At 46.2% G+C, this 20,197-nt stretch overlaps 1 protein-coding gene across 1 annotated transcript; it reads left to right on the forward strand.

Moving 5' to 3' along the window:
- Positions 1-172: 172 nt before the first annotated feature.
- On the forward strand, positions 173-19,707 carry LOC135891423 (kelch-like protein 20). The gene is made up of 7 exons (XM_065418979.1): positions 173-215; positions 10,353-10,536; positions 14,907-15,050; positions 15,708-15,841; positions 16,528-16,736; positions 18,558-18,664; positions 19,641-19,707. Exons 1-7 carry the CDS (start codon positions 173-175, stop codon positions 19,705-19,707), a joined length of 888 nt encoding a protein of 295 aa, XP_065275051.1.
- Positions 19,708-20,197: the final 490 nt, after the last annotated feature.

Raw genomic sequence — 20,197 nt, forward strand, 5'->3', positions numbered from 1 at the left:
AGAGGAAAAATAGTCATTGTTTTCCCACCTTCAGCTGCATAGGGCAGGCTCCTGACTTGCCCTCCTTGCCGATTATATGGGTGGATACTGCCATGCCCGGGCTCTGGGGAAGTCTCTTACCTACTGCATGAATCTGGACTGAATTTGTCCAAGAGACTTCAGTGGAGCTGCAATGAACTTGCACAAGCTCATGGAAGGGTTTCTTGAGGATCTGGGTAAGTTTAGGATCTCCTGCCCCTCCACATGGTTCTCGATTCCCTGCTACAATTGCCCCTCCCCCCCCCCCACTAGTGATGCTTTCTGGCATTCGGTCTCTGATCCTTTCAACATGTTTTGACTGTCGCTGGTGGTGAGTTCGGTAACAGCAATAATATTCCCATACCATCAGCTCTTGCAAATGGGCTGTGGGAACATGTCAAACAACCCAAAATTTAGTAATGCCAATAGCTAAATACATGCTTGGCAAGGTCTTTAATGTATCTTTAACAGACTTCTTTATATCTGAGCAGAAGCACTTCAGGAGATCGGTTTCCCTCATTAGATTTGAATACAGGCCATCAAGGATTATGGCCCATTCAGGTCACCCTCTGGCACTAAGAGTGCCTGCATATTTGATTCCTATTGCTGGTCCTTTGGTCTTGGATAACCCTGTGTAAACGTTAGGCCAGTTTAGCGGTACTTTCTGGTTCATGAGCTGGTGCTACACCAGGGAGGGGGCAGGGGCATTTGCAGTAAATGGATGATTAAACAATCTGACTCCTTTAATGGGGAAAGGGACAAATCTCCCCTCACTGCTCGACGCAAGGGAGCTGCATGAGTTCTGAGTTGGCCAAGCGTGACTCTCTGTTGGCCCGATTATAGGGGTAACACCTAGGGCCCAGGTGGCTTTGTGGGTTACCATATTCATCGCTGGTCTCTGCAGAGCTGCCTTTGGATCTGGTTAGGCTTACAAGGCCTAATGAATTTGGGGGCTCGCTGTCAATTGGGTGTATGAACCCCTTACTAGGCAGCAGCCCCCTGCAGCAGCCCCCGATCACAGGGTTAAGTAACACTTAGGGGCTAAAGGGGCCCCACGCCCTTGCCGAGCATGCTCAGACTGGAGGAGAGATTTAAAAGCCAGCCAGGCAGCTCAGTCTGGGGCTGACAAGCCAGGGAGCAGGATGTGCCCTGGGAACTCTCACGTAGGACTGGAGCAGAGCCAGTATCGAGCCGGTGAGTGAAGGAAGCCACAGCACCTAGTGGACGAGACACGGACCAGAAGCCTGAAGGCAATGTTCCCCAGGGTCGGGCGGTGGTCAGATGGGAGGCGGACGGGAGTGGGACGTGACCCAGGGAAGCTGAACACCACATGAAGACAGATGAGCAGCCGAGTCAGCCTCACAGGGCCCTGGGTCAGAACCCGGTGGAGTAGGGGAGGGCCCACTTTCACCTGCTTCCTCTGCGCCCACCCAGGCAGCAACCACTAGGCAGGACTGCTGCCGCCTTGGACTACTGCCACTAGGTGGGACGGTCACTATAGTGAACCATGACCACTAGGCAAGAGCCCCATGCAACACTCCCCGATCACAAGTGCCTAGTGGATGTGGGTCCACAGCACCAAACTGCCACTGAACTTGATAAGAAAGGCTACTGTGAACCTACCAGGCCTACCTGTGCTGCAAGAAGCATTTCCTATTGCCAGTCCCTCACTTCAATGCTCCTGGCCAGCCAGCCAGCCCACATGTTTTTCCTCTTGACTCTTAGTGGTTTAAATTGAATTAATTACAATGTAAAAGAATAGTTTAGAGAAGACGGTTTCTTACAGTGAGAGGGCATTGGCTCCCAAACATGGCTCTGATCGGGGTAAATTTCCTTAAACTTTACCAGCAAAGTTCTCTCTCAGGGATAGCAGAGGCAGTGGGGAGGGAGGACAGATGGAATTAACACACAATACAGAGGAGGTGGGGGGAAGATACTAAAGTACCAGGTAGGCAATGCTCCCCATGGAGGAGCTGCTGGTGACAAGAACTGCATGGGAACGTCACTAACACAAGGAGTGGAGGTGGAGCCTGGATGAAATGAATATGTCTGCTTTAAGCCATGTCTGAAAGATGGCACCCCCCAGCAACTCAGCACCCCTTAATATGCAGGCACACTGGGGTCAGCACGGGCTCAGAGCAGAGCGACCAACACTATTTCCTGCCCGTAAAAGGTAAAACTCATAAAGTAAATGGCTCCTTCCCTGCTGCTTGGACCCAAGCAGTGATGAGGGCTTCAGAAATCCATGAGTGTAGCTCAGCTGAATCAGAATGTGATGTCCCTCTCGCATTTAGCAGCCAATAAGGGGTGAGTTTCCCTATCGGAATACACTGGTGACCTCAAACCTCCTACTGACCTTTTAATTACTCTCCCTATTTTGCAATGTATCATGTTATCTAGAGCTTGGGCTGATCTGTTCTGATGCTAATCATACAGTCCAGTGATCACTTGCTTTGCAAGTGTCTGCTTCTAAACAGCCTGATGTAGCTGGTCTGGAAATTCCCCAAGATTTTTATGGCTTTTAGCTTCTGGAATCTATTTGCTGGAATTCAAATCTGACACTCATAAACAGAAGGTTGAAGCACCAAGTAATGTGTTCTGTAGCCGCTGAGTAGAGATAATTCTATGCCATTTAATTTTATGTTCAGTTTTGTCTGTTAAGAGGTTTTGGAGATATTCACTGCAGTTTGACTCTTCTTGTGACACAAAGCCCATCATCTGCACTGATCTCTTACCTCTTAGAGCAATGAGTCAAACGGCTGGTATCTAATAACGTTCACCACTGGGTAGTGAACCCCACCGTGACTTTCCTCTAGAATCTTCTCTCAGCCCTACTTAGGGCAGCAGGAATGTTCTTTTTCTGTCTTTGATGCGGAGATAATATTCTGCACTTGCATGATGCATTTCATCAGAGGGCTTCAAAGCATACTCTATAAACTTTACTTAAGCTTTCCAGATATGTCGTGCACCCCATTTTACAGGTGTTAGGAAACAGAGGTTCGGAGAGGATAAATGACTTCTCCAAATCCATAAAAGGCGGCAGTGGTAGTGCTTGGATTAGAACCCAGGAGCCTCCATTCCTAGCCCTGTGACCTAACCACACGTACTCAGTTTCCATCAGAAAAACTCTTTGGGATTAAGTACAGCCAAAGGGCAAAATACAAACCCCAACAGGGTGAAAGTCCATCACAAGTGAGTTTTAATAGGAAACTTACTCTGAACAACACATCAGCTGCACTCAATGGGCAGAGGGGGTAGATCAAATGACGTGTCTCTTTTGCTGCATTGGTAAAGTCTTCATCCTGCTTCTGAGAGTTTTTCCATTGATGGGAAGAGGGTCGGACTTTGTGACATCTTGTGGAGATTCTGCTCAGTAATTCATAAGCTACGTACTACCTACAGCAGCTATTGTGAGGAGGGGTTGGGGAAGAGAAGAACATGAGTGTCACAATATAGTGTCCTGTCTATAAAGATACTTACAGCATGTGAAGAAGTAGGTTCATGCTAGGCTTGGTCAGGAATTTTTTTTATGAAACTTTTAAAATAAAAAATGCTAATTTGTTGAAACTGAAAATTTTCACAGGAAATAGTCAAATTTGATTAATTTCTCAACTTGGAAATGTTTACATTTTTTCTCTTTAAATTGTCTAATCATCTTGTTTCAATATTTTGAAAATGAAAAATTCCAGTTTTCTGGTTCAAAATGACTTTTAATTTTGAAATTTAAACTAGTTACAGTAAAACAAAATATAAAAATTGGTCAAAATCTAAACAAAACTTTTTGATTTTTTTAACCACATTAAAAATTTTTTTTTTTAAATTTTTGGTTTGTGAAAAATGTTGCGATTGACTTCTTGACTCATCAAAATATATTGAAAATTTTTGTGGGACGGGAAAACTGTTTCCCACCCAGTTGCTGTTGATACCCAGCCACTCTCACGATGAGCTATGCAGAGAAACTGGATCCTGGATCAGAACCATCTCTAATCTTAGTTTTGACTGATAACATTTTGCTAAACCATAACTTGGCGTCCTCTGCTAGTGCAAGTGGTATACGGGAGTAACTCCACCAGAGTCAGTGTGGATACATTGGTGTGAGCCAAATCATGCTGGGGGTTGCAGTGGAGTACAAGCCAATGTTTGTGGGTGGGGGAAGTGATGAGATCTTCTGTATTAGCACTTCAAAAATGCTCCTAGCTCAGAGTGATTTGTGAATGTGCTTCTTGGAAGAGAAAACAGTAAGGAAAGAATATATTTCAGTCTTGGTACATAGAAAATAGGCGACTTAGCAAATTTTCTTCCTTTAATATTCATTCAGTTCCAAGGATTCTTGAGTCTCCTGCACTGAGCGACTCGGTGTATGCAAACGTTTGCACAATTTCATTCTTTACCAGTTTGGATTTTGATTGTGTTTCACCCTGGGTTGGGCAGCAAATGTCTTAAGGATTATTTCTTTAAATAGTGTCTCTCTTTTTGCATGCTATAGTCTTGGAAACAAGAATTCCCAAAGTTCTAGTACCCTGACAGTGGATGTTTAACAGCGTGTGTTTGCAAGTGTTATCTCAGTGGTGACATCATCGGTCACTTCTAGTCTGATCATCCTCCGAGGTTCTGAAAGCCCTCAACTCAGAGCACTGATGTCAAGCTGAAATAAGCCAATTTAAGCCATTCTGTCTTTCATTTTATGCAATGTATTAAGCATTGTTCAGTTCTCCCCTGCACCTGACTTGCTTAAAGGAGAGAGGAAATAATTGCAGAGCTCGGTTAAGAACTAAATTAATGGCAAATGAGGAAAGTAGTTGGGATGGATACTGTTGCTGCTTGATGCCCAAAGTCATGGTGAGCAATCTTCCTGGGGTAGGAGGACATCTGGTTTTGTTGCAAAGGGGAACAAAGGATTGAATGGAATTTCAGTGCCGTCACATGCTCTATGGTCTGAAGCATGCAAACTATTCCTATTTTTGGCTTGTGGGTTGACATATAAGTCTCTAGGCTCCATCTGGACTAGATGTGGTCAACCCAACCCTCTTCTTTGTGCTAGGAGCTCCTTCAGTGCTCAGGGATGGGTGTGTATGAAGACAAAGGGTGAGTACCGTACATTTTATGAAAGGCTAATGTGGGAGAGGAGCACACAATTTGCACATTATTAATTTGACTTCAATACTTGCCTTTAAAGCAGCCATAACCCTTCCCCCTCCCCCCCCCCCAATAATCTTCTCTTCTGACCCCACTTACTACTGCTCTGCACATTTGAAAGGCACTGGTGTTTTAGCAATAGTAGAATAAACTCACCTGGGGTAAATTTGAAGCCACTCACACACACTGTTTGAAAGTTTGTCTTGGGTTTGAATTTTGTTGGGTTCCTATTTCTGCTTAGGATTAGAGGGGAAAAAATCAGTGGAAAAACAGGGTGAAAAATGAACTGAAGACTGGGGCTGAGTGACAAACTACAGAACAGTTGTGACGAAGGGAGCAGGTAACCAATGCAGTCTATATAGTGTTATATAAGGCCTTCATTCATACAAACCTAGTTTTGGGGTTGGGGAAGATTCTTCTCTCCCTTACTACAAAAACCGGGCTTCCTTTTTGGTTAAAAAAAAGTTTTAAAAAAATATCAAACCCCTTTTTGGAAAGGGAGGACAAGAGAGATTTGTTTACAAGACCGAAGAAGACATGTTAAAGTCCTGTGGAACAACAGAGAATGGGAACCTTTTTATAGGCCTCCATTAAAATGCTATCAGATGGTTGAAAGCGAATGATCTCCCTGCTTTAGAATTCTCTAGGAAGGATCTCATTTTCTATACAGTTCTATAGGTTTTTGAACAGACTTAACAGGTTTTTAACAGACCCCTGTTAAATTTCCATAAATTAATAAACCATATTAGTTTCCTCCTTACTAAATACCATAGTGAGTTTTCTAGAAAGGGTAAAAAGGAACTCAAACTCTTAATTAATTTCGCAATCCTGAAAAGAGCTTTAGGTTCAGAAAACCTCAAACTTGACAAAGCTCACCCCTCAGCAACATTTGTGATGCAGGCTTCGTTGTCCAGGTCAGGGATTTTCATGGACTTCGGTTTGCTCGGTCTGTGAGAGGGCACCTGACTCCAAAACTCACCATCTGCAAATGAAGCCAGTGAAATAAAAAATAAACCCAAATCTATAGTCCTCAGAGAAGTTCTCCCTCCTGGATCCTGCAAGACACTTTAAGCCCCTCTCTGGATCATTAGGGTTGTTTGTTTGTTCTTAAAGCTGTATCAGAATGGATGATGCAGCAGCTGTTTTGAAGGTCTCCTAATGCTATTTTAGCTCTCCTGTATTGTGTGCTTGCCCAGCACTAAAGTTTCCCCCAGGATGTGGTAGTGCCCTGTCCCCATTGCAGAGCTGTTCTGGGATAATGTTGTGACTGGGGAATTTGCATTGCCTCAGGGAGCAGCTTGAATTGCAAAGGAAACCGGTTACCCAGGACTCTCGGTCTGGAGCTTACAAAGCAAGCAGGCAAGTCGAGCTCATTTTTGCTGGTAAGTTTGTCCTGTCTCCGTTTCTGTTGAATTTGTCTGAGATGCATTGAGTTGGCCACGGTGTTTTGGGAAGGCATTAAACATACAAAGGCAGAAGAGGCCTGGAGTCGAGCCAGAGCTGAGCATGTAGGGTGAGGTGTCAGTGGGAAAGGACCTTGTATTCTAAGAGCCTGATCCAACTCCCACCAGAGTCAATGGTGCTGAACTGAGTCCTAAATATCCTAAGTTCTAGAATGGGGGTGGTCAACCAGCCTGAGAAGGAGCCAGAATTTACCAGTGAACATTGCCAAAGAGCCACAGTAATACGTCAGCAGCCCCCCATCCGCTGCCCACCGGCAGCCCCGCCAATCAGCACCTCCCCTTCCTTCCCCACGCCTCCTGCCCGCCGCAGTCAGCTGTTTTGCAGTGCGCAGGAGGCTCTGGTGGGGAAGGGGAAGGAGCGAGGGCATGGCAGGCTCGGGGGAAGGGGCAGGAGCCTTGGGGGAAGGGATGGAGTGGTGGCAGGACCTGGGGCAAAGCAGGGGGTTGAGCAGTGAGCACCCCACAGCAATTAGAAAGTCAGCATCTGTAGCTCCAGCCTCGGAGTCGGTGCCTATGCAAGGAGACGCATGCGGCTCCGGAGCCACAGGTTGGCCACCCCCGTTATAGAAGAAAAGGTAGTATAGGGACATGGGGTGCCATAAAGAAAGGGGTTTCTATCTTAGTGTGTGTATATCCCTAACTCTACAAATATAGCACCAGGGACTAATGTGGCTCATAATCTGCATTGTATATAATCATACTTGGTACTAAATATTATTACTGCTTTTCATGTCCAAAGTTCTCCATAGCCACGAAAAACTTCCAGTGCTTAACTACCCTGACAGGAACAAATTGCCTAGGGAAGTTGTGAAATCTCTGTCACTGGAGGTTTTTAAGAAGAAGTTAGACAAACACCTGTCAGGAATGGTCTAGTTATTACATAGTCCTGCCTGGAGTGCAGAGGACTGGACAAGATGACCTCTCAAGGTCCCTTCCAGTCCGACACTTCTATGATTCTCTGACCTAACTAGTACTCCCCCTGCCCTCCTGGAGGAGTTGGGTGTTTGTTTTCCTGGGGAAACTGAGGCACAGAGTATTGATTTATCTAAGGCCACAGAATGGGTTTCTGGTGCCTGCAGGCCTGAATCCCAACATTGTCTCTGTTTGGATTGTGAGCTCGTAAGGGAAGGGACCTGATGCAGCCACTTGCACTGTCAGGCACCCAGCATTGTTCTTGGCATGTCAAAATAAACATCATCTCAACTGTGGGTGCATTCAGAGTGGATCTGGCTTTGGAGCTCCCCAAATTCTGGGGTGATTTTGGATCCAGAGCTCAACTGTTGATCTAAAGCTCAGGTAGGTCAGTCCTGTGTCTAACTTCTATAAGCACTGAATGTGTTCATGCTGCTTATCTAACTGCAAGGCAACACTTGTGTGCAATTAGTGTGCTGGTGGAGTTGGTGTGCAGGTGAGTCTGCCTATTTAGGAACTTCAGGAGTGGGCTTGTGATGTTGCCTGAACTGTTTTGGTTTTTCTTGATTGATGTAACAAATCCCCCAATAGGTGGGTAATGCCCAGATCTCTGCACGCAGAGGACCTGTAACATCTCTTGGGGAGATATTTTAATCCTAAATGAAGGACCATAAAGAACAGGGTTTCAGGAAGATGCTTTCTCTCCATCTAGCTAATTCTTCTGCTCTAAGAGTTGTCTGTGTCCCAGGTTCCAGAATGAAGAGATGGCTCATAGCACAAAAGGGTGTAAAAAGTTTATTAATGTAACATTTCCCCTTGGTTTTCTGAGAGGAGGCAAAGTGTATGCAGCAGCTATATTGTTTCAATGAAGGTCCACTTTAAAGTGGAGATTTCCTAGTTCTAAATACTATTTAGATACATCTGAGTTGGAATGGCTGCACTTAATAGCTCAATCTTAAAAACATTCATAATGGTTAGAGAAGTTTCACTTTGTTCCTTGGCAAGCTGGCAATCAGCATGAAAAGTGTCCATTAAATTCTGTCATTAAAAATAAGCAGCTAATAGGAAAATCTTTTCCCATTTAAAAAAAAAAATCAGAATATATTCTGAAAACCTTTACTCCTCCTTGCAGAAGTTCCAACCCCCTGCTAAACTACGTATTGAGCAAATGAAGAGTAGCATTCAAAACCATTTCCATGAAAAAAAATATTCACACTGCAACTTATGTATTTATAAAACATTAATAATCAAACTCACGACTGAATCTTCCCGGTTGCAATTGGTTCCAATTATGCTCAATGTGGTGTTTGCAGTACTCAGTGGTGAAATCATTTATTTTAAATTGCCTTGTGATTGTAGTAATCATTCCAAACAGTTACTGCAATGGTAATTTAATAACCCAAGTGAAGATGCTGCTTCAGGCCTGTCAATAAACAGCTGCTGATGGCCCATCAGAAAATGCTGTAGATGTAAAAAGTCAATAAACTGACAATGTTTCCTACCTGTCTTTGAATTGTCCCTGGCTGTATAGATGGGAGCCAAAATAACAGTCAGCAAAACCCACCCCAAAGCCCCAGATCAAAGCAGTATTATTGCCTCTATGCTTTTCCCCAGCTGAGGCATCAGTAATTGGTTTAATTTGGGAAAGAGAATTGTAGTGTTGTGGAGTTTTTATGTGATGGTTTATTTTCCTGGGTGATGATATACCTATCCCCATGACCGCTATGAACAACAGCAACATCTTTGGGAGCCAATGAGGCCCCTTTGATGACAATAAGTTTTAAAGCGGTGCATGCGGAACCTAGATACCATGGCGGTGGGCATGTTGTAAATGCATAAGAAAGCGAGGTGACCAAGAGGTCAAGCTGTGCATTCAGAAATGGAGAACAGTGGCACCTGCAGCTGTACCCATGCTGCGTACCATTGGCCCATTGTGATGGGGTGGCAGGACCAAAATTCAGCGAGTGGCATTGCGACCTGGTGCATGGGGGTCGCAGAGCCCCTCAGGTTTGGCCCTGACCCCTCCATTGTGATGGGGCCAAACCAGAGCCATGCTGCAACTCCCGTGCACCAGATCACAACCACACTCACTCCATTTTGGCCCTGCTGCCTACCATCATGATGGAGAGCCGTTGGGCCAAATCTGAGAGGGCAGTGGGGTGGCCAGCACTGCTGCTCCTCGCCTCTGCCGTGGGGCCAGCTCCTGCACCAAGGCTCCTCCTGGGGGCCTGCCCGGCCTCCCCCCACTTCCAGCAGCCAGTGTCCCCTCTGCTCTGCCTGCAGGAGTCACTCAGAGACAGCCTCAGCCTACAAGTATGGGGAGAGGCAAAGAGTGCTTGCTCAGGGGAGCTGGCCAGGTGGGGAAGGCAGGGAGCCCTGTGGTGCATCGGGTGAAAAATGTCTGGGGGAGCCCCCGATGGAGAACTGGGGTGTGTGTGTGTGTGTGTGTGTGTGTTCTGTATATGCCCTGTTGATAGCTGTCAGTAACAGGTTGAGTGTGAAGTGCATTGCATGCTGTACGTTTCAGGGTCAACTCACTTGGACTGGAGAGCGTGGATTGGCAGATCGGCACTGCAGTGGTTTGGATGCGATGTTCATAGCCCATACTGTGACTGGTCGGCATGCTGGCACGAGCTTTGAGGTGGGGAGGGGGAGGAAAGGGAAGTGAAACATAGGGTGGGAAATCCATTACAATGCAGGGCTTGACGGTTTGATGCAGGCCCTGCACCTCCACTACGTAGATCGTTGTTTAATTCTCAGACTTTTTTAATCCTCATCAGTCCTATTTCTTCTGCTCCTGTTGTGCCATGTCTCTCTTTCCAGTTGGAGGCTGGCTCCCCAATGACCATATTGGTGGTGTGGAATGTTATAACCCCCTGGAGCATGAATGGAAAGTGCTGGGACCTGTCTCTAGACATCGCTGTGGTGTTGGTGTGGCTCCTCTTCATGACTTCATCTATGCAGTCGGTGGCTATGATGGCACAACCTGCCTCAGTAGCGTGGAGAGGTAACCCTGCATCCCGCAGAAGTCCTGTGCTATGAAACAGATGAGTAGAACAGAAGGACTGGGAAACTTCGGGTTCTGCAGGGTTAAGACATTTTAAACTTGTCTGTGCAACAGAAAATCTGCCATGTTAGGCACAAAAGAATGTATCAAAGGGCTGAAGCCTTGTGTTTGTTTTGCAGATACAAATGGCCCCCTGCAGATTTTGCCCCTATAATTCTGCAAATGAATTTCTGGTGCAAACCAGGCTATGTACATCTTGCATTCCCTGCTGGCACCTGACCCTGTGGTCAGGTAGGCAGAGGAAGCACTCGGGCTGCCATCCACTGTGCACCTGCATGTGGAAAAAGGCAGGTGTCCATTATGCCAGAAAATGGAAGGCTGCCCCTTTTTGAAAATGTGACCCAAGATGTTTGTACATCAGGAAGGAGACAACCTTGAGCCACAGAGTTCAGATCCAGATTTGGTCCCGAGCTTTCCCAAAGTTTGAGAGATGCTTGACTCTTGGTTCAGCCCCTTTCACAAATGAGGTCCATCCACAAAGTTCTGATCCAGACAGACCCAAATGTGGTGGAACTTTCAGATCTGAGGGTTTGATTTGGGTCTGTCCCTACAGGTCATGAATTCAAATCCTGCTGCAAATTAGAAACGAAAACTGTGTTGCTCTCAGACAAAACAGGCACTAAATGACATTCCAAGTCATCTGTTGGTTTGAAGTCACGGTCTTTTTTTTACTAAAATATAAAATAAACACACATCTGAGTGTCTTAACTCTTCCTTTCACTCTCAGCTATTTATTTTAACTCTATTTAGCAGTCCCAAAAATCTTAGTAGCAATTCACTTTGATGCATGGCATGTCAGGTAGAAATTTAAACATTAATTTGGTTCTTCCTGGCTGGCTTCTATATTTTCCACTCTCTGTAAAGCGGCTTCATCCCAATTGACTGAGAGAAAACCAGAAGTTAAAGTACAGTTCATTTCTTAGCTCTCAAATGTCTCTTTCTCAAAGCTGAAAGATGATGCTAGGAATCTACAGCTCCTATTGCTCACATGTTGAGCTCTTAGAATGTGGCGATTCTGTTTATCTAAATAGTCTGGCGGAGCTAGTCAGTTAGAAATCTGAGGAAGAGCAGAAATGAGTGCTGAAGGGTAAAATAACTGTTCTAGTATGATACAAATAGTGTTGGCTTCTGAGGATTAGATAGTTTTGAAATCTCTCATGCAAATCCAGGGTTCAGACTAATGGAGCATACAACTCACATGCTTTTTATAACAATATCATCTTGCTTTTCAGCTTGCAAAAGTGAAAAGCCTTTAGCGTTAATGGAAAGACTTTGATCCCATTAAGATTAATGGAAATGAGAGGGAACTTTAATCTGTGAAATGGACAAAAGTCAGGCCAGTCTGGAGCCTGAACAATCTCAATTCCCACAAGTTAACTAAAGGCCTGAGGCACTTGTGGTGGTTCTCAGGATTAGGGGAGATGGAACCGGAATCTCTTAGAATGCTCCTCCTGCAAAGTGGAGTTTCGATGTAATATTTGAAAGTTGTTTTGGCTCAGGCAGGAAGGTGTTAGCTGCTATATGTAATTGCCCTGGAACTCTAAAGCCTTTACTCTGTTTCACTTTATTTCTGGGACTGAGTAAGCATCCACTAACAACAGATGGGTTGGCTCATTAATATGCTGCAGTGTTGGAGCAATCCTTTGCACCTTGGGTATGTCTACACGGCCCCTTTTTATCTATTTGTATTACAATGGTGCTTAGAGCACTCACTGAGATTGGGGGCCCACATGCACTAAGTATGCACATAGTAATAGACAGTCCATGCTCAAAGAATTGACAATCGAACTAGACAAGACAGACAAAGGGGAGGGGAAAGAAGGGGCTATTGCCATTTACCCATGGGGAGCTGAGTCACAGAGAAACTAAGCGACTTACCAACAGGGGCAGCTCCAGGCACCAGTGCAGCAAGCGCGTGCCTGGGGCGGCAAGCCGCGGGGGGCGGCCTGCCAGTCGCTGTGAGGACAGCAGTCAGGCGGCCTTCGGCGGCGTGCCTGTGGGAGGTCCGCCAGTCCCGCGGTTTCGGCAGCAATTCGGGCGGCGGGTACGCTGAAGCCGTGGCACCAGCATATCACCCACAGAAACGCTGCCGAATCTGCGTGACCGTGGACCGCCCGCAGGCATGCCGCCGAAGGCCGCCTGACTGCCGTGCTTGGGGCGGCAAAAAGCATAGAGCTGCCCCTGCTTCCCAAAGTCCCACAGGGCATATAGATCATTAAAAATCAATATATTTCCCCCTGCAGTGCTTGCCGCCCAAACTTTGCAGCATGTTGCTAGTGGATAAGAACCAGTAGGTGGAATGGACTTAGAAAGTGACATGTCTGAAGCTGTTTGCTACATTTTAGAACAGTGGTGATAAATACACTAGACAGTGAAAAATGATTTCACTTGTAGTCAGCAAAGGTGTAAACTCCTTACTTAGAACTGTGACACCACCTCACTAAACAGTTCTGAACACACAGTTCTCCAGCTGGGTTGGGAGACAGTGGAAGGAGATGGCTTAATTAACTGAATTTGTACAAAATTTGTCTTTCTCTTGCAATCTTTAGAATTATTTTTAATGGAAATTGAAGACTTTTTTTAAATGTATCATTAATAAAAAGTGCTGACATATGAAAGACAAGTGAGTTTGACATTGGTAATATACAAAGGAGATATTTCTTCTGTTTAATGAGTGGCTAGGGCTGAGCTGACAACATGCTTTTATAACCGCATGCCTCGCATTTAACTGCACTTTGCATACAGGGTTCTTGGGAATGGAGAATCTCCCTCATATCTGTGGTGGTTGTAGTTACTACTTGAGTTTAATGACAGCGTTGACAACCAGTTACTGCTTGTTAAAGACTACTTTAAGCCCTCTGCTCATTCCATAAGTGCTACATTCAGCTTCTGAAACACATTGCTAAATATAAGTTGAATTGAGAGAGTGCTAGCATGTGAGAAATGTGTTAAGTTGTCTTTCCAAGGCTGCAAAACCCTTAAGGTGAGTTTATTCCTGATGGGCTGTCTCCTTTTTGAGATATCAGTTTGCCAAAACACCAGCCCACCTAGTGATATACAGTGAGAGTTTTCTACTTCTTATGTTAATTTGCACAACATACCAAGCATCCCACTTTGCACCCTAATTTCCTCCTCATTGCCTTAAATTAGATCCATACCATATGCTATTAAATCTATATTCCATGTAAGTATCTTCTTTTAAATACAGGATCATTTCTTAAATTAAGAATTTTTAAATTAATAAAACTGAGCTTTGTTGATAAAATAATACCACCTAGCTCTTGTAAAGGGCTTTTCATCAGCAGATCTAAAAGCACTTTATAAAGGAAGTCAGTATCCTATCCCCCATTTTACAGATGGGGAAACTGAGGCACAGAAAGGTTAAGTAATATGCCCAGGGCTGATCACTAGGGCACACTGCCTGCATTATAGATGCACTGTTAGGGACAGCAATATACCCAGCACATGTTAAAACAAACATTACATTCCCTGTGGAAAATGTTGCTGTATGCATAGCAAAGAGATGGACACCTAATGACTGGCTGCTTCATGTACACATGTGACCATCTCCCAATCAGCACAGTACCCAAGCCCTTCGCAAGCTGTACTGAATTCGTCATTCTCACCAACCCTGTTTTTCAGATCTAAAACTGAGGCACAGAGAGATGAAGGGATTTGCCCAAGGTCACACAGGGAGTCTGTGGCAGGGCTGGGAATTGAACTCACATCTCCCAACTCCCAGTCTAGGGCCTTAATCCCAAGGCCCTCCTTCCTCTTGAATTCCCATTACCATGCAGGCACCTACACAATGCTCAGAATACTCAGTGCAAGAGACTCGCTCCTGTCTGAAAACAGAGTCCAAACTCAGGCACTAATTCAGGGGTAGGCAACCTATGGCACGCGTGCCAAAGGCGGCACGCAATCTGACTTTCAGTGGCACTCACACTGCTCGGGTCCTGGCCACCGGTCTGGGGGCCTCTGCATTTTAATTTAATTTTAAATTAAGCTTCTTAAACATTTTAAAAACCTTATTTACTTTACATACAACAATAGTTTAGTTATATATTATAGACTTATAGAAAGAGACCTTCTAAAAACGTTAAAATCTATTACTGGCACACGAAACCTTAAATTAGAGTGAATAAATGAAGACTCGGCACACCACTTCTGAAAGGTTGCCAACCCCTGCACTAATTAGTCTTGAATGTGTCGTTTCTAACCCCATCTTTCCTTGCATGGCATGTGAGACGTTTGCCACCTTGTCACCTTTTTAAAAAAAAACAACCAAAACTTTCTTCGCCCTGCACAAGGTACGACCCCAAGACGCAGGAATGGAGACGTGACGTGGCCCCCCTGAGCGAAGGCAAACGAGACATGGGCATAGCGGAGCTGGGAGGCTATCTGTACTGTGTAGGAGGCCGTGATGGGATCGTATGCCTCAGCACCGTGGAAAGGTATCGTAACCCGTGTGCGGATGCACATCACTTTCATGGACTGTGCTCTGTAGGACTGCCAATATCTGCGTTCATAGTGAACCACTGGGGTTAGTTACAGCCACCGAGGTTGCCATCTTGGCTCGAGAGCTTTTGTTTAATATGGAGAGAGGTGCCAATGTTGCCTCGATACCCTCCACAGGCATGAGGCACCCCGGCTCTGCCAGGCAGGGGAGCCGGGACCTGGAGGTTTCTGGTTTGTAATTCACAAGATGGCCAGCGGCCTGCTCTCCTGTCAGGGTGCGGAGCATTGGAGGGGGGAGTGCAGGCGAAGCTCGCGCTGCCCGTGTCTGGTCGGAGCCTGTTCTGTAGACGGAGGGCTTCAGTCTCCAGGCCTCTTCAATCTGACTCCTTTCGCCAGCGCTCAGTTCGCACGTTTTGATTTGTGAAAGGGCCCAGATCTACCAGCCAAAGGACCGAGGAGGGCGAATGGGACTTGTCTGATAAGGGTTGTGCATGGAAACGGGTGTGTCGTGTTCTCAGGGAGCCTTGTATAGAGACAGGCTGAATCCCAGACAGCCTGCTCGTAACTTAGCCCGGAAAGCAGCGCTCGTGTGCCGTACCTGGGACAGTCCGTGGCGTTCTCCCGCACTCCTGACTGCCTCCCCCTGGCTTTAGGTATGATCCTCGTGGGAACAGGTGGTGCAGGATGGCACCCATGACCTGCCACCGTACAGGCTTAGGGGTGGCAGTGCTAGACGGCTACCTCTATGCTATCGGTGGCTCGGATGGCCAGTCTCCGCTGTATTCAGGTAACGGAAGAGTGAAGTTGGCACAAAGATGAGCCCCTGTCTAAGATGCGTGTACGATTCCCACACCAATATATTCGGCCTTGGGCTCTATGGCAGGTTAGATTCTCTCCACTGCTCTGCCTCCCTTCCCTCCCAAAGCAGAGGGAGCCCTCCGCCATCTGGAGAGAATGAGGAAGCTGTCCCAAGCAAGCAGAGCCCCCTGCGCCACCCCCACCTTCCCTCCAGTGACATCTCCAGCATGGAGCCGGAGAATGGTTCCATGTTGCCCATGCTCAGACCCGGCCACCCTTTGCTGCTCCCCAATTATGAATCCTTTCCACTGTTCAATCCAATTAACTAAGGCCAAGGCGGGCAGCCTCCTAGCTGTCTGATCCGTGGAGGTGTGACATTTTTTTATTAACTTCTCGTGTATCAGTAACAAAGCTCAGCAATTGGGTGCTTTTAATCTTCAAAGCATTTTGCAGCCATTATTGACTCAGCCCTCACAGCACCCCTGTGAGGTAGGTGAGTTTTATTTTCCCTGTTGGATACTGGGGAAACTGAGGCACAGAGCGATTGAGAGATTGGCCCAAACTCACAGAAGTAAATCCAAGATTTACCAAAGGGTCACAAGGGTCAGAGGTGGGATTAGAACCCAGGATCTTGTGGCTCTTTCCTGGGCATCTTTCTTCTGGTTTCTCTCCCAGTGGAACGTTACAATCCTGAGGAGGATTCATGGTCCTCTTGCCCTCCCTTGGGCACCTGCAGAGAGAATTTTGGCTGTGCTACATTCCAAGGGAAAATCTATGCTCTCGGTGGCCGGGATGACCTCACGGAGCTCTGTAGCGCTGAGCGGTTCGATCCAGTCACCAATGAATGGTCACCGATGATGCCCATGAAATCAAAGAGGAATAAGGTATTTCATGTGAACAGTCTTTTACACGCCTCAAGCTTCCATCCAAGGGTCCTGTAGTGCTTTACCATGGGGTCTAGTTCATTATTCCTCCCACATCACAGTGATGGGACAGTATAGGAACCTAAGTGCAACAGATGGAGAAACCAAGGCACAGAGCAGGGAACTGACTTGCTCAAGACCACACAGAAAGTCAGAACCAGAACCTCTGTTACCAGCCCATTCGATTGTAACACAAACACAAGAAGACAGACACAAAACTGGATCAATGTCACCCAACTCCGACGCCCCTCCTCCTCCATCCACCCTGCCAGACATACTCTCCTCCTCAGGAAAAGGCTGGGGAAACAGACAGGGTGTGCAGCATGATCTGAAGGTCTCCAGATCTGGTCTGTATACCAAGGGAGCTGGAGGAATGAATTCCAGAGTTGGTTGCTCCTCACCAAGAGCACCTTCTCATCTCTCATTGAATTTGGAGACATGGTAGCTCAGGTAACCTGGACCCAAATAATTCAGGGTGCAGATAAACCCCCAAGTTCTCAAATTTCATTCAGAGATCAATGGTCAGCCAGTTTGGGACACAGAGGGCAGGTAGAATGTGTTCCCAATGGGAAATGCAACTGAAGAGTTGGGTATGGATTACAGTGCCCAGGAAGAAGCAGCAAGAAATATTGTGAGTTTAATTATTTATAAATTTCTTTTGTATTAGTTACCTCATCCAAATGAGGTTACTTTGAGGTTTTCTCCCTGCTGAGGAAAGGATATTTGTTCCTGTGTATTTCCTCTTCTACCCTTCCCCTGCTGATGGCAACATATGCAATGATGAAGTAAAACGAACTCTGATTAATGTACTGTAGCGAAGATGAGAGGCTTTGTCATTCTGAAAATAGGCACGGCATCACCCTCATGAGCGCGTTCTTAGCGTTCTCTACTAGTTGCATGTTAATTGTGTTTGAAAGTGCCACCTTCAAAGAAGCATAACCTCTTTGCAATTACAGAGCTACACAATGGCTGGAATTTGATTATTTAAAAAAAACCCTGAAAAGTGAGGGGTGGGAAGGGAAGAGGCATCTCTGCATCCAGGGTCATCAGAAGATGGGCTGGGCAGGCATTCAGTGGTACTGTCTGGTGGCTTCTCATCAGCTTCTGCAGAATTTAAGCTCCCCTTTTCAGAACCAAGAGGGTCTGCCCACCTGTCTGTGAAGAAGCAGGGCTGCTTTGCTGAGGCTGCAACTAGATATAACCGTGCTAAGAGATGGATGAACTGCCCTATTCTGCTCAATGGAGTTGAATGCCAGTAGTTCTGATGTTAATGATCATCTTAATAGAGATGTCAGATTACACGGGCACTGTGGGCAGATCTCGAGTAGATTCTGCCCCTTTTCTTCCATCCCAATCCCTGCCCTTGTCACTTCCGCGCCTTTTTCCATGAGCTGAGTGGTTTGGGATATTAAACTCCATTTACTCCTAGCAAATGCCAAGCCTGTTTTGTTTTCCTTTTCAAATTGCCAAGCCTGCTTTTGGATGATTTCTTTTCTTTCCGGGCAGAGAGGCTCGAATATACCAACAGAGCCAGAGCGCGTTGCTATGCTGATCCCGGGCACAGCACTGACAATCGTAATGCGGAAGATCAACAGCTGTAAGAGTCTCTAAGGATGGAAACAACCCAGTTTTCAGGGTCTCGTCCCCTCCCTTTCCATTTATTGTTGCTCACAGTGTGAAAATATTCTAGAGCTCTTCAGCCCATGAGACCAGATTAGTTTTAAGCCCCTCCTGGCTTGTTCCTTTCATCCTCAGTTCTGAAACCTGTGGATTTGTGTTTAGGTGAAAGCTGCTGCAGCCAATGGATACCTACTGGCCATCGGGGGGTTCGATGGTGTCACGCACGTTACCACTGTGGAAGCATTTGACCTGGATGCCAACAAGTGGAGGTAAATCGATGTCGCATTGATTATTTAATCAGCCTTTGCTGCTCAATTAACTGCCCTTGCATGCACTCAATTGCATTTACAGCCTGGGTTTGTTAATCTGAATCACTCCGGAAACCCCGTGGGTTAATGACCCTGCAACCCACAGATTAAAAAATTTATTACAGCCTGTAGATGGCCCAACACTAGATCCAAATAAACTAATTAACCATCTGGAGCTGATTGGATCCACACTGGATTTTAAAATAGTCCCACGATGCACATGGGTCATTATTTTTTGTGGTCATGAAAGACACGTAATACAAGAACCCTGGAGTCTTCTCTGTGCAGAACAGGTACAGCACAGGCAGTGGCACATAGTGTTCCCCAGCACACCATCCCGCCAATGGGCCTCAGCCTTGTTCCAGGTGGATCCTTGCAGCCGTTGGAGGAAGCTTCACGCTCCGTGTGCCATCGCTCTGTGGGCCTTTCTGGGGTCCCACTCACTGGAACAGCCTGGTGCAGTGCAGCAGCTTTTGGATGCTACTTATAAGGGCCAAATATGAACTCTCATAAACATGAGCTGCATGGGAACGTGGCCTTGCCACCAGTGGTCATTTAAAACGGGGTGAGATAGAAGCACCATCCTGACTCACTACATTACAATGATGCGATCTGTTTTAGGACAGACGTACCATCACCTTGACACCACGTTGATTGTGATAACACACAGCTGAAAAGTATGTTTCAGGTGCGGGACTTTGTAACCAATTTGGGAAATAACATCAGACAGGAGCCACTTATTCCAATAGCTGCCCAGAACAAATCACGGCAAGCAGAGAGTGCCGTTCTCGCTGAAGGCCCTGGTCCTCGGTTGCTGTGACTAGTCACGGCTCCATTGACCTGAGCTGAGGTTTCTCACTTTACACAGGTTGAGGATCTGGCCCATAGTTTCTTGAATAGAGAGTCTGTAATATCCTACGGCCTCTTCTTGTTGCAGACCCTTTGGAAATACCAAGACCAGTCATGCTGGTGGAGGTGTGGCTGTGCTGAAAATGACCATCTAGGAGCTGAGAACTTTCCAACCATCCTGTGCTGCACTGAACACTAACAATGAAGTCTGGTTTTGTGGGATGGTAGTGTAAGCCGGAGAGGAGGAAAGGGAGAGCAGCAGAGTGGATAAGATGGGGAATGGGATGGTACCTTCAATGAGTTACTTAATCCTTTTGTGCTTATGTGAATTCCATAAGACCTGGGGAGTTTATGCATGGGGACTGCAGAGCACAGGGTCATCTTGTTATCTGAATGTGAGCCTCCATTTAAAGAGTTCATGCTTTGATCACCATGCCAGGATGTGGTGTTAGCAGTTTCCTTTGCAATGTATCTCCTCATGTACGGAGTGTAGCTGTTTGGTAGGAAGAAGAGCCATGTGGTTAAAGCTCTAGACTTGGTCCTCAAGTTCTGGGCTTGGTTCTCAGCTCTGCCACAATTTTCTGGTGTGATCTCGGTCAAGTTACTTAATTTCTCTTCAGCATCTTATCTGTTGGAACCCCTGAT

Source organism: Emys orbicularis, chromosome 18, assembly GCF_028017835.1.
Source record: "Emys orbicularis isolate rEmyOrb1 chromosome 18, rEmyOrb1.hap1, whole genome shotgun sequence".
In the NCBI taxonomy this organism is placed as follows: domain Eukaryota; kingdom Metazoa; phylum Chordata; order Testudines; family Emydidae; genus Emys; species Emys orbicularis.